Source organism: Sorghum bicolor, chromosome 1, assembly GCF_000003195.3.
Source record: "Sorghum bicolor cultivar BTx623 chromosome 1, Sorghum_bicolor_NCBIv3, whole genome shotgun sequence".
NCBI classification, from domain to species: domain Eukaryota; kingdom Viridiplantae; phylum Streptophyta; class Magnoliopsida; order Poales; family Poaceae; genus Sorghum; species Sorghum bicolor.
The window spans coordinates 64,262,349-64,274,317 of record NC_012870.2 but is presented as its reverse complement, the minus strand read 5'-3'; the positions used below and the strand labels follow the sequence as shown (position 1 = coordinate 64,274,317).

General features: G+C 42.2%; 2 protein-coding genes and 1 long non-coding RNA gene across 7 annotated transcripts; 2 read left to right on the top strand and 1 right to left on the bottom strand.

The window, feature by feature from the left end:
• Positions 1,827-3,157, top strand: LOC8077126 (copper transporter 5.1). The gene has a single exon (XM_002467727.2). It carries the CDS (start codon positions 2,024-2,026, stop codon positions 2,498-2,500), a length of 477 nt encoding a protein of 158 aa, XP_002467772.1. The 5' UTR covers positions 1,827-2,023; the 3' UTR covers positions 2,501-3,157.
• On the bottom strand, positions 5,444-8,901 carry LOC110431598. 2 transcript variants are annotated; one of them, XR_002449008.1, is made up of 3 exons: positions 8,712-8,901; positions 8,551-8,637; positions 5,444-5,705 (listed from the first exon to the last, which is right to left on the bottom strand). It is a non-coding gene; the product is annotated as an uncharacterized LOC110431598 (long non-coding RNA). The 2 variants fall into 2 exon arrangements; XR_002449007.1 differs by lacking the exon at positions 8,712-8,901 and having other exon boundaries at positions 8,551-8,696.
• LOC8077125 (serine carboxypeptidase II-3) lies at positions 6,097-11,537 on the top strand. 4 transcript variants are annotated; one of them, XM_021450716.1, is made up of 9 exons: positions 6,543-6,673; positions 7,869-8,011; positions 8,564-8,668; positions 8,743-9,017; positions 9,118-9,366; positions 9,433-9,551; positions 9,646-9,744; positions 10,215-10,323; positions 10,403-11,537. In XM_021450716.1, exons 2-9 carry the CDS (start codon positions 7,918-7,920, stop codon positions 10,541-10,543), a joined length of 1,191 nt encoding a protein of 396 aa, XP_021306391.1. In that variant the 5' UTR covers positions 6,543-6,673; positions 7,869-7,917; the 3' UTR covers positions 10,544-11,537. The 4 variants fall into 4 exon arrangements, with proteins under 4 accessions (XP_021306389.1, XP_021306390.1, XP_021306391.1 ...); XM_021450714.1 differs by lacking the exon at positions 7,869-8,011 and having other exon boundaries at positions 6,097-6,673; XM_021450715.1 differs by lacking the exon at positions 7,869-8,011 and having other exon boundaries at positions 6,097-6,673; positions 10,215-10,318; positions 10,403-10,495.

Here is an 11,969-nt window from a genome sequence, read left to right as displayed (position 1 = left end):
GCGCCGCCGCACAGCCGCTGCCTGCATGCTGCGCCACTGCTGCTCGCCGCGCCGCCGCCCCGGGAGGAGGGAGGCAGGGAGAGAGGGAGGGAGGAGGAGGAGGGCAGCCACGGCGCACCGCTCGCGACCGGTGCCGTCGCCACCACCCTCACCTGCAGGCTGCGCCGTCGCCTGGCGCCCCGCCGCCGTCGCTTGAGGGAAAGGGAGGGCGGGAGGAGGAGGAGGAGGAGAGAGAAGGAGGAGGAGGGCGGCCGCAGCGCTCCGCTCGTGCCCAACGCCGTCGTGGTCGCCCCTGGTGGCGGCGTCGGGAGGAGGGAGGAAGCGAAGAGAGAAGCGACGGGAGGGAGACCGAGATTTTTTTCGTGGAGGAGGCAATCCGGGCGATTTTCGTGGAGGAGGCTATCCGGGCGACGTGGCCGGTTCGTGTCCAAGGGTGGGAATCAAGCTGAGGTGGACGAATCGGAGGAGGAGAAGGTGAGATGGCGCAGAAGTGGACCAATGGGAGATTTAGGGGCGACGTGTACATCTTCCCTGCGCAGGAGTGAACTTGCGTTTGTAGAGATAAAATAAAATAAAATAAAATAAAATAAAATAAAATAAAATAAAATAAAATCCCAACTTCAAAGGGTAAAATCTATTCATGACCCCATCATCAGGAATACAAATAATTTCAGAATCATTTAACAACAATAATTTCAGAATCATTTAACAAATTCGGAGGCTGTAATAACAATGCATTCCAATTCCAATTCCAATACCTTGATTCCTTTGAATTATTTTCATGCTACACATACCACTCAACAATCAAGTAAAAAAATGTATGTATTCAGAACAAATACCTCCACTTTTGAAAAGCATGTTCCTATCATCATTTAATAACTTTTATACAATTCTGAAGATTCCCAAGTTACCAGTCTACCGTTAACATCGCAGATGCATAATCAACTATTTTATTTTGTCCTAGCTTTTGCTGAGGCTGACAATATTATAATAGTTTATTCAGATGATCAAACATCCTAGCAGATTTGAGGACCACAATGACATGAACAAATCTTCCATCTACTTTATCCCCTGCTCCCATCGCAAGACAACATTTAAGCCATGAGCAAATTTCCCCTTCTACTTTACATCCTTGAACTGATATCTACTATCAATACGACAATACCTCCATATAAAGCAGCAAATCTAACAAACAAACAAGAACAATTAGCATACATCCAGAGTGAGCATTACCTTGGTTATCAACTCAAAAATACCAGGATCCTCTCTGCAACAATGTCAGAAATGAACTTGATCAGCGAGCAGAGCCCGCCCAGGAAGTTGTCGTCAATCATCCCATCACCCTCGAACCACGCCTTGAGCTGGCGCAGCTGTGACAAGACTCCCCCTTGCCGCCGTACACCGCCGCGGCGAGCGCGCGCGCAGTCCATCCACTCGTCGGCAACGGATGACGCGTAACGCCGGAGCACGCACGCCGGCGGTGTCCAGGGCCTGCCTTCACCTCCGGGCGCTCCGTCCGCCACACGGCGCCGCCGCCGGGGCCGACGACCCGGACGCCGGAGACGCGGAACCCGAGGAGAACGCTCGTAGTCCCGCGCGGGTCCTTGGCGACTCACGTAGGCTCCGTCGAGCTCGGCGGCCACGCCGGAGATGCGGCTCCTCGGGCTGCGCCATGTTCAAAGTCGCGTGCCGTGGAATGGAACCGCGGGAAGGTCCGGGCCGGGACGGCGACTTGGCCGCGTGGGCGGAGAACGTCAGTCGTGCCTCACCGGACACGGCAACTACCGGGAAACCGACCCGATTCCAGTGGCTCAGATGTAAATTGGACCCAAAAAGGCGTGCCTCATGCCGCACCCACCCTATCCCGCTATTAAAATCTCACCGGTCTCTCTCCTCGCCGGCAATCCTCCTCCTTCCTTCCTCCCATCGCCGCTCCTCCCCAATCCTCCTGCATCCTCTCATCCCTTCGCCGTTCCCAAGTCCCAATCTTTTCCTTCTCGGCCCTCGCCGCCGGCCAGCCAACATGATGCACATGACCTTCTACTGGGGCAAGTCGGCCACGATCCTCTTCGACGGCTGGCGCACCTCCACGTGGTTCGACTACCTCCTCTCCCTCGCGGCCCTGCTCCTCGCCGCCGCCTTCTACCAGTACCTCGAGGCCCTGCGAGTCCGCGTGAAGCTCGCCGCGGAAGGAGGAGGAGGAGGCGGCGCCGCCGCTAAGGCTAAGCCAGCCTCCTCCATCCCGCCACCCGCCAGCGACGACCCGCGGGCGCCACTCCTCGTGGCCGTCGCCGGGCGCCGCTGGCCGGCGCGTGTGGCCGTGGCCGCCATGGTCGGGGTCAACTCCGGCCTCGGCTACCTGCTCATGCTCGCCGTCATGTCGTTCAACGGCGGCGTGTTCATCGCCGTCGTCGTGGGCCTCGCGCTCGGCTACCTCGCGTTCCGCAGCAGCGACGGCGAGGATCTCGTCGTCGTCGACAACCCCTGCGCCTGCGCCTAAGGGTATGTATGGGGTCGCCGGATTTGCCTTGTCCCCAGGTTTGCTGCCTTCCTTGTTGCTGCTGCTGTTGTATAGCACAGGTATCATTTCATAATAAAAATCATGTACAGATCCAATTGTGCGTTTGGAGGATTTGCAGAAGTGTTGTTTGGGGGACATTGTTGTAGGGTAAAGAATCAGAAATATTGTATCTATTGTCTTATTCCGATCCATTAGATGGATCTTAAGCAGTCACTTAACTGATTGACTTCATTTGAGATCAAATTTGACAACTTCTAGAATGGACATTTGTTTGCTTTGCTACTAATCCAAGAAACGGAAAGATCAACTGCATGAAGCATAGCCACCACACCTGTTGGAAGAATTTGAAGCTAGCTAGCTTAGATCTAATCACTGGAAAGTGAAGGCTTGTCCTCTATGTATTGTACTCCGTAGCTATATGTCATCTGATCACTGGAAAGTGAAGGCTTGTCCTCTATGAATTGTACTGTGTAGCTATATGTCCCTACGACTGTGAGTGCAAGATGTACAGGGTAATGGATGGGGAAACCATTGTTACTGTTTGTTGTAAAAGTGTACTATCTAGTTCTTAAAGAGAGCAGATTGATATGAACCAGACTTATTTACAAACCGCAGTAAAAGATTTAGGTTGTATCATCATGCTCGTTCGTTCATGGTTTGCTATCTTTATGTTGAGCTAATGTAGTTTAGCTTGCCTGAATTGTGAAATGTATGAGTTCATTGATCCTTCGACATGGACTAGCTGTGGGCGTTGACTATTGACATAGGCAGGCCATTGCTGCCGTATCGCAGACGCCGCCCTCGTCCATGACTTCGGAATTAGGCCTTGTTTACTTTTCAAAAAAATTTGCAAAATTTTTCAAATTCCCCGTCACATCAAGTCTTTAGACCCATACATGAAGTATTAAATATAGACGAAAATATAAACTAATTGCACAGTTTGGTCGGAATTGACGAGACAAATCTTTTGAGTCTACTTAGTAGACGATTGGATAATATTTGTCAAATACAAACGAAAGTGGTACTATTCCTATTTTGCAAAATTTTTTGGAACTAAACAAGGCCTAAGGGGCTGTTTTTCTCAAAAATTTTGCAAAAAAAAATTCAAAATTTCCCGTCACATCGAATATTACGGCACATACATGAAGCATTAAATATAAATAAAAATAACAAATTATACAGTTTGCCTATAATTTATGAGACGAATTTTTTGAGCCTAGTTAGTCTAAGTTAAACAATAATTGTCAAATACAAACAAAAATACTATAATAGGCATTTTGTTTTTTGTTTTTTTTCAGCTAAACAGGGCCTGATAAGTTCGGATATGACGGGGCGCCTCCTTTTTCATTTTCAGCAGGGATAGTGACTCCCTTCGCCACTGTCCTATGTCGTGTGGTATATAAACTCTTTTTGCCGGATAATAGCTAATCAGATTAGTTGTCCATCAGACTAGTGTTGCAAAATGAACTCAAACAGAGGGCATGCCATTTATTTTTTTTAAAAAAAAACAGAGGGCATGCCATTTGACATGGATTTGTTTTTCTGATATGTAGTAGGTAGATTGTCTGCTCAAATAGTAGGTAGCTAGTTTTTATTGTAACATTTGAATTTTTTAGTTGTAGATATTCTTTTATACATAGTTTTGTTTATTCGTTTTATTGTGATTGTTCTCTCTTCATGCGTTCTTCCATGTAGATATCATCAATCAATAAAACGAGTTCGTCATGTGTTCTTCCATGTAGCTATCACCAATCAATAAAATGAGTTCTTCGTGTGTACTTCCATGTAGCTATCATCAATCAATAAAACGAGTTCTTCATGTATTCTTCCATAAAGAGAGCACATACTATTTATAAAAGAATATTTACAACTAAAAACCCCAAATATTATAATAAAAACTAGTTACCTACGTTACGCTATTTGGGCAGACAATCTTATACTAATTATATGTCAGAAAAAATAAATCTAGAGGGTCTCGCTGCGTAGGGCTCTGTTTGAATTCATAGCACTAACAACTGGTTTGACTAATTTTAATTCCTATAAAAATCTAAGGGCTTGTTTGGATTAGAGGAATTTCATATAAATTTCAAAGGAATCCAATTCCTATATTTTGCTTACATCACATGGTATTTGAAATGTAGGAATGAATTTTTCCTTTCCTACGGAAAGGCTTGCTTTCCTTCATGAAATGAAGGAAATAAAACATCCACTCTACGCTCCTGGAAAATTTTCCTACACGTGAACGAAGAGATGAGCAAGCCCTTGTTCACTAGAATGGAGGAATAAACATGTCCTTATATTCCTGTGTTCCAAACATCAATTCCTATAAAATTCATGTGTTTTCAATCCTCTGTTTTTCTACCTTCACTCATTTCCTGTTCATGTGTTTTGTTCTTTTGCTCTGTTTTACATTCCAAAGCTGTAGCAGGTATAGAAACAATCGGTAATTCAACTGCCGACAGATCTGTGATGTAAGACTGGCACAACTTACCAGCAGTTCAATAGCCCGTAACGGCGTAACCTGCTATCGATGATACAGTGGTCGATTAAAAAATCTTGCCCAATCCCATTGATGCCTGGAACAAGCTGGTGCTGAATTTGCTGCTCAAATTTCAAAAACTATGCCAGTTCATTTTCTGTTATCCGAATACCTACCCAAAGTCCAATATGAAATGTGTTTTTTTTCCTTTAACAAACTGTTTAGATTATAGCGTCATAGCACTGCTTGGCAGAACTAGAATATTTATACGCTTTCAACCGGCAGAGCTTCATTCAGCTACTACACCTTACCAAAAGAATAATAGACCTAACAGTCACTGTGCGTTCAAAAAGATGGCCAAAAGTACTAGTTACTAATATCACAACATGAACCATGTACAGAACCAAGTGCATTATCATGTAGACCGCATCGGACAAAGAAACTGGGGAAAACATATATTCGGATGACCAGCACGAATGGATGTTGTCTCTTTGAATCTGTGGAGCCAGAACGAGGGGGAGAAAAGAATAGAACAAGATACCTGATGCTGATGCAAGGCCAATCGCTCTTATGATTTATGTGCTCTTTAATTGACAATATAGAACAAGATACCTGATGCTGATGCAAGGCCAATAGTGCTCTTTAATTGACAATACAGATTCCCGTCATTTCAGTCTGCTAGGGTCATTTCTTGCCTGACCGATGCTGCAAAATATATGAATACAGAAGTTTAAGTGCTAGGAAATACTCTTAAGAACGATGATGCAGATCTAATAATACAGGAAATGAGTGCTCCGTGCACAAGCTCTTTGTTCCCACTTGTTTTTGGATGCAACAGATGTCAGAATAAAGTTCAGAGTACCAAAGAATTCCCTGATAACTCACGTTACCACTCACAAGCAAACCGGTGTTTTATATGTTATATTTTTATATACATTCATATACACCTTAATTTTACCACTGGATGAACCCAACTAATCCAGCAAGGTATTGTTCCCAAAAAAAAAAAAATCCAGCAAGGTATTAAATTTTGGAACACAAGATTTAAACAATCAAGACACTACATATTTGTACCTATGTCCATTCAAGAATCATTTATTGCCTCATGGTTGTTATTTAGTCATATCCTTGGCATGATCCAGTATTCCAGTGTATCTATCTATTTCTAATCAAAGAACCCATCGGGACAAATATCATATATGGTCCCCTCTATATAAGAACCTTGAGACCCATCCAGAGTAGGCCAAACAAAACAGCATCAGCAATGTCCAATTATTGCCATAGGCGTTGTTCTCCTTTGGTCTCCAAGATCAGAAGAGTTGCATTTGTCATCCAATTGTTCTGCCTTGTGCTCGCACAAACATCACTTGCTGATGAGGCTTGCCGATTGCAGGAGTTTTCAAGGTCCAGAATGGAGATGCAACAAGATCGTCTAGACAATGAAATGCTCATGAGTTGGAGCATGGATCATCCAATATATGTGGGTCTGCAAGATGGGTTGAAGAAGGCTGATAAGATCAGTGAGCTTCCTGGGCAGCCAGAGAAGGCCGCCTTTGATCAGTATGCCGGCTATGTCACGGTTGATGCAACATCTGGGAAGGCCCTCTTTTACTACTTCGCAGAGGCTGCTGAAGATCCATCTACCAAGCCATTGGTCCTGTGGCTCAATGGAGGTAAGGAAGCCTACTAATCAATTGTTATGTGGTATGTGGTTTATTTTGCCTTTTCATCATACAAGTGTGCTTCTAAACTCTGCTTGCCTGCTGTTTTATTTGATCTTGTTAGTCTACCAAAAAGGGATGGGAAGATAGGTGCCCTGACCATCCATTTGATACAAGCATGGTTTCAAGGTTCAAAATTGAAAAACAGTTGGAACTTACTACAGATCAGCGCCAGATAGTAGTTTTTTTCTCTCTCCTGCTAGTAGCCTAGCAAATACATCCACAGCCATTTATTGGAAGAACTCATCGTTGATTGCGTTAGTTGCTTGCCCAAAGAGGGGCAGGAAGGACAACAGAAGCTGACAGTCTATCATACCTAGTATCAACCTTAACATGTTGAAATGGAAAAGGAGTTGACTATTAATTCTACAGATTGTTAGGCCAACTGACCTAAGTACGATGTTCAAAGCAGATACTTTGTTGAGCACACTAATCCTTGACGCCGCACAACAGACTTTAATTTTAAGATAGTCCTGACTCCCAACCAGTAAAACCTTAATTGATTTAGTACATATAACTAATTTGGTACCAAAATATCAACAACAGCCCGAAACCTTCATTGCCATTCTTGTGTTCAGTAACTTGAAATTTTGTATTCTTCAATGCATGCTTTTCGATCCCTGCATAAACTCAGGTCATTGTTCAATCATAAGCATCTTCTTTCTTTTTCCCGTTTTCTGATAACTGAATTGCGCACTAATGTATTGGAACATGCTTTTCATCATCTGATATCACTGATAAGGATAATGTGGCATGACAATTAAATGGAGAGGATAAAAAGGTACTTTAAATAGTTGAAGAATAGTGTGGATGAACTATAATCCTTTCATCTGTAGGAAATGATACAAGAGAAGCTTGATTAAAAGGAAGTTATCAAGGCAGGTTGTGTCCATGGTAAAATTAGACAGTTCCTAGTATGAACTAGTTCTCAATGTCTCAACTACTCAACTATAGAAAGTTTCCAATTAATCAAATTATGAACTCGAATCAGTAAGTGAGAAAACCATTTCCACATTTCAGTATGATAAGGTAGGCTAATCTATGATATTTTTAACATCTTGCTTCTGTTGAAGAATAAATAAGCATACCGAAGAACAGTGAAGTTTTGTCAAAGTTTTCTTTTGATTACATACATTTACCCTTCCAGTGGCATGGGAGGGGACAACGACAATTGTGACATGCTAAGGTGACACAAGATGGAGACAAGAGGATGGAGTGGGTGGAGTAGGGAAGCAGCATGGGGACGCAAGGAAGGAGAGGGAGGAGTCAGAAGTAGAGGAAAGGAGGAAGGTAAGCAGGAAACATGCAAGATTAGAGCAGAGAGAGGAAGTGATATTGTAAGATCTCCAATGTTGGCTCAGAGAAATGGCAGAGGCATCAGGTAGGAGGAGAAAAGATGACGCACATCGAATAGGAGTGCAAAGTGGATGAAATCTTTCTAAAGCTAGGGCAACCAAATATCTGTCCATCTAAACTTGATCTGGTCCTGGTGGCACTCTCCCTAGCATCCTTTCCCTCTGCTTTATGTTTTTATGTAAACACTAAGATATCCAGGACATATTTCTGTGCTCCTTACCTAAAGTGGAAGGTTGAGGATTACTCTTCCTAATTGGATAACAGAGTATCTTATCTGTAATAGATCTGCCACACTAAATGCTAAGAATTTCTTCATTAATATGTATATTTCATACTGGGGCTCCTTTGGCTGCTGGTCTTAAGTAATCACAAGTTATCCTTCCCATTAGCTTATTTAGCAAATATGTCCCCGAAAAAAACATATGGCTGACAATTTTATCGCAAGATATTCTTTACAACTAAAAAAGAGTTACCGTGAAATTTCAGGGCCTGGTTGCTCTTCTCTGGGAGGAGCTATGCATGAAATTGGGCCATTCTTCGTCAACAGAGATAACAAGACACTGTCCAAAAACAAATATGCATGGAACAATGGTATATTGATTGCAATTATTTATGACAATTACACTTATAATACCTCTGTGTTACTGATCATTTCTCGATGGCAGTGGCAAACATGCTCTTCCTTGAGAGCCCTGCTGGTGTTGGCTTCTCATACTCGAACAGAACATCAGATTACAATAACACTGGTGACAGGAGCACCGCAGAAGATGCATATACTTTCCTCATCAATTGGCTTGAGAGGTTCCCAGAGTACAAGGGCCACAGCTTCTTTCTAACTGGTGAAAGTTATGGCGGCCACTACATACCACAGCTCGCCAACACTATTCTGTCAAATAATAAAATCATGAACACCACTATGATCAATCTCAAAGGAGTTGCTGTAAGTTTTGGACAATAAAATTTAGTACCTTGTAATGCTTCAAAGGATATTGAGTCAGTGTATACCATATTACATTCTAAGCATTTACTTGTTGGAACAGATTGGGAATGCATACCTGGATGATGACACAAACACAAGAGCAACCATCGATTACTACTGGACCCATGCTATGATCTCCAAAGAAACTCACACCGCAGTCCAGGAAAATTGCGGCTTTAATGGAACATACACAGGACTCTGTAGAACCGCGATAGAAGCAGCTAACAATGAGAAGGGCCTTATCGATGAATCCAACATCTATGCATCGTTCTGCTGGGATGCTTCTGATCCCCAAAAGCAGCATGCCTCGGTATAAGTGTTCTCAGAGATTTTAAACAAGTTCAACTTCTCCCTAACTCACAGTATAGTGTTGCAGGTAAGCAACAATGACCCCTGTGCCAGTTACTATATGCGATCATATCTGAACCGCCAAGAGGTGCAGAGAGCACTTCATGCTAACACCACAAGATTGAAGCAACCATGGTCAGATTGCAGGTGAAATAACATAGCTGATGTTCTTGCAAGTATTTCTTAATAAAATTTAGCCTTAAGTCAGTTAACCAAGTTCTGTATTCTTTCTGAGCAACAGTAATATCATTTCTCCTGAAAATTGGAAAGATGCCCAAGTCTCTATGCTACCATCTATTCAGCAATTAATTTCAAGTGGAGTTAGCACATGGCTGTATAGGTAAGTCCACAAGCATTAAAGTTTAAGCATGGATTTATGCATCATCAAAGAAGAATTATGTCCCTGTTATTAGTGAATGGCTAGGTTCCATATTGTTTGTCTTCTTAGCTTCCCTTTTGTTTTGTTTTCCTTCCTTTTCTGGGTTTTTTCTCTGCTCTGTTCCTGTTCCTGTTCCTGTTCTTTGTATATATAATTGGAAAGATGTCCAAGTCTCTATGTTACCGTCTATTCAGCAATTAACTTCATGTGGAGTTAGCACGTTGCTGTATAGCTAAGTCCACAAGCATTATGAAGTGCCTGTTTGGATATGGGTCATTTGGATCCAAATCCTTAGGATCAGTTCAAACTTTGATGGAAATCCAAAAAATAAGACTAAAGCAATTTCCTTCATGCAAACACTCTAAATGTTTATTTAATCTCTATGTCTGCTGAAACCACCCTACTAAGAAATGATCTATTTTATCTTTCAGTGGTGATATTGATGCCATTTGCCCAGTAACTTCAACGCTGTATTCATTAGACATCCTGGGGCTGGAGATAAATTCATCATGGCGGGCATGGTATTCTGATGATGGTGAGGTATGAACAAACTAAACGACATAGTATAACAATTTATTGCCATATAAGATTCTGAAGTTGTTTCTTTATGAGATGGCAGGTTGGAGGCTATGTTGTTGAGTACAAAGGTCTGATATTTGCAACAGTCCGAGGAGCTGGACATATGGTTCCTACCTACCAACCCCAAAGAGCACTCACCTTGTTCTCGTCATTCCTGAATGGGAAGCTGCCACCTGAGTGATTGAAATTTTACAAGCCTCTACTCTTTTGTTGTTTCTAACAATGAAAGATAGACTAGTGTTTGCAGAAAAAATAATAGAAACATAGTATACTTGCTTCCATTGAGATTATTACAAAGAACCAACACAACATTCTGAATCATCCAATTTCTACAAAATGTCCAACCTAAACAATTCTGATGAAATACTTGTATCGAAATGGTTGCATTTTTTGTGGCAGTTGTGCTCCCAGGATACAGTGGAAGGTGTACTTTTGTGAATGTTTCTCGAGTGGTTTCAATCAATTTTAGTTGGATGAAATGCAGACTTTATCAAGGAGAACAAAGTAGCTAAAAATGTACAATTATTATTAAACAACATTACTGGCATAAGCTAAATATTCCCTTCGATTCAAAAGAAATGATGTTTAGGGCAGTCACACGACAATGTGAAGATCAACTAACAATTTCTTTTGAAATATGGCATTTCAAATATAGATATTTAAACACTAAGTACTTTAGTCATGATGGTCACAGTTAAAAAGTTTGACCTGCAGGAATTCAGAAATGACATACTTTTGAATAAGAGGGACTAGCTTCTTAATTCTTATACTTGGTGCACTAAGGTCTCCCTCACTGCTGTATGTTTCAGCGGACCACAAGATGATTCTCTAACAACATCTAACTCTTTATCCAAGACGTCCATCAAGCAATCAAACAGCAGAGGGTGTCTTGGTTTGCTCAAGAAAAGTATGGGCAGGTTCCTTCCCAATCTGCAACCTACAAAAGTCAAACGGACCAAAAAAGAAATAGTTGACTTTGCCCCTATTGGTGTTGGGGAATCCTTTTTGCATGGCCACTGGAGGATGATTTTCTTTTCTTCTTCTTTTTTTTTTGCAGAGTTAAACTTGACTATATGAGTTTTTCTTTCTTCATAATTGTAAGCATATGAACTCATAAGGGACCAGAATACCAACAGGGGGGGAATTTTCCTTCCTGCCTCGGTAGCCTTGCTCTATTTACATGTTCCTTCCTCTTGCTCACTTCTCTTTGACAATATGTGTTGTCTTGGAAGGTACTTTGCATATGTGCACTACTAGAAAGTGGGATTCCCTTCTAAAGTTGATTCTTCCTGTCCCATCAACTCGTTTTTCAACTCTAAGTCCAAAAAGAGTGGGTCCATTCAGTGCATGACCACCAACTGGAAAGAAAAAACAAAGAAAGATTGAAATGCGCCAACACAATGTTATGATGCCCACACCGATTTAAGCTAAGAGATGCTCTATTCACTGACAGCATAGCAATGTTATGAATTTGGACACAACCAGAAAGAAAAATGACACCAGGAGACTATCCCTTTCCTAAAAGATTTTATTTTTCAGGTTCCCTTTTCCTGAAGAAGAGGGGCTATTGTCGACAGTCAATGCCAGTTTGGTGAAAATAGTTGTTC

What these genes read in the sequence shown, in the direction of transcription:
- LOC8077126 (XM_002467727.2), top strand. Translation starts at nt 2,024, where the DNA reads ATGATGCACATGACCTTCTACTGGGGCAAGTCGGCCACGATCCTCTTC.
- LOC8077125 (XM_021450714.1), top strand. Translation starts at nt 6,265, where the DNA reads ATGTCCAATTATTGCCATAGGCGTTGTTCTCCTTTGGTCTCCAAGATC. An exon ending in CAACCATGGTCAGATTGCAG is followed by an intron (nt 9,552 to 9,645) that starts GTGAAATAACAT and finishes TCTGAGCAACAG; the next exon opens with TAATATCATTTCTCCTGAAA. An exon ending in GGTATTCTGATGATGGTGAG is followed by an intron (nt 10,324 to 10,402) that starts GTATGAACAAAC and finishes ATGAGATGGCAG; the next exon opens with GTTGGAGGCTATGTTGTTGA.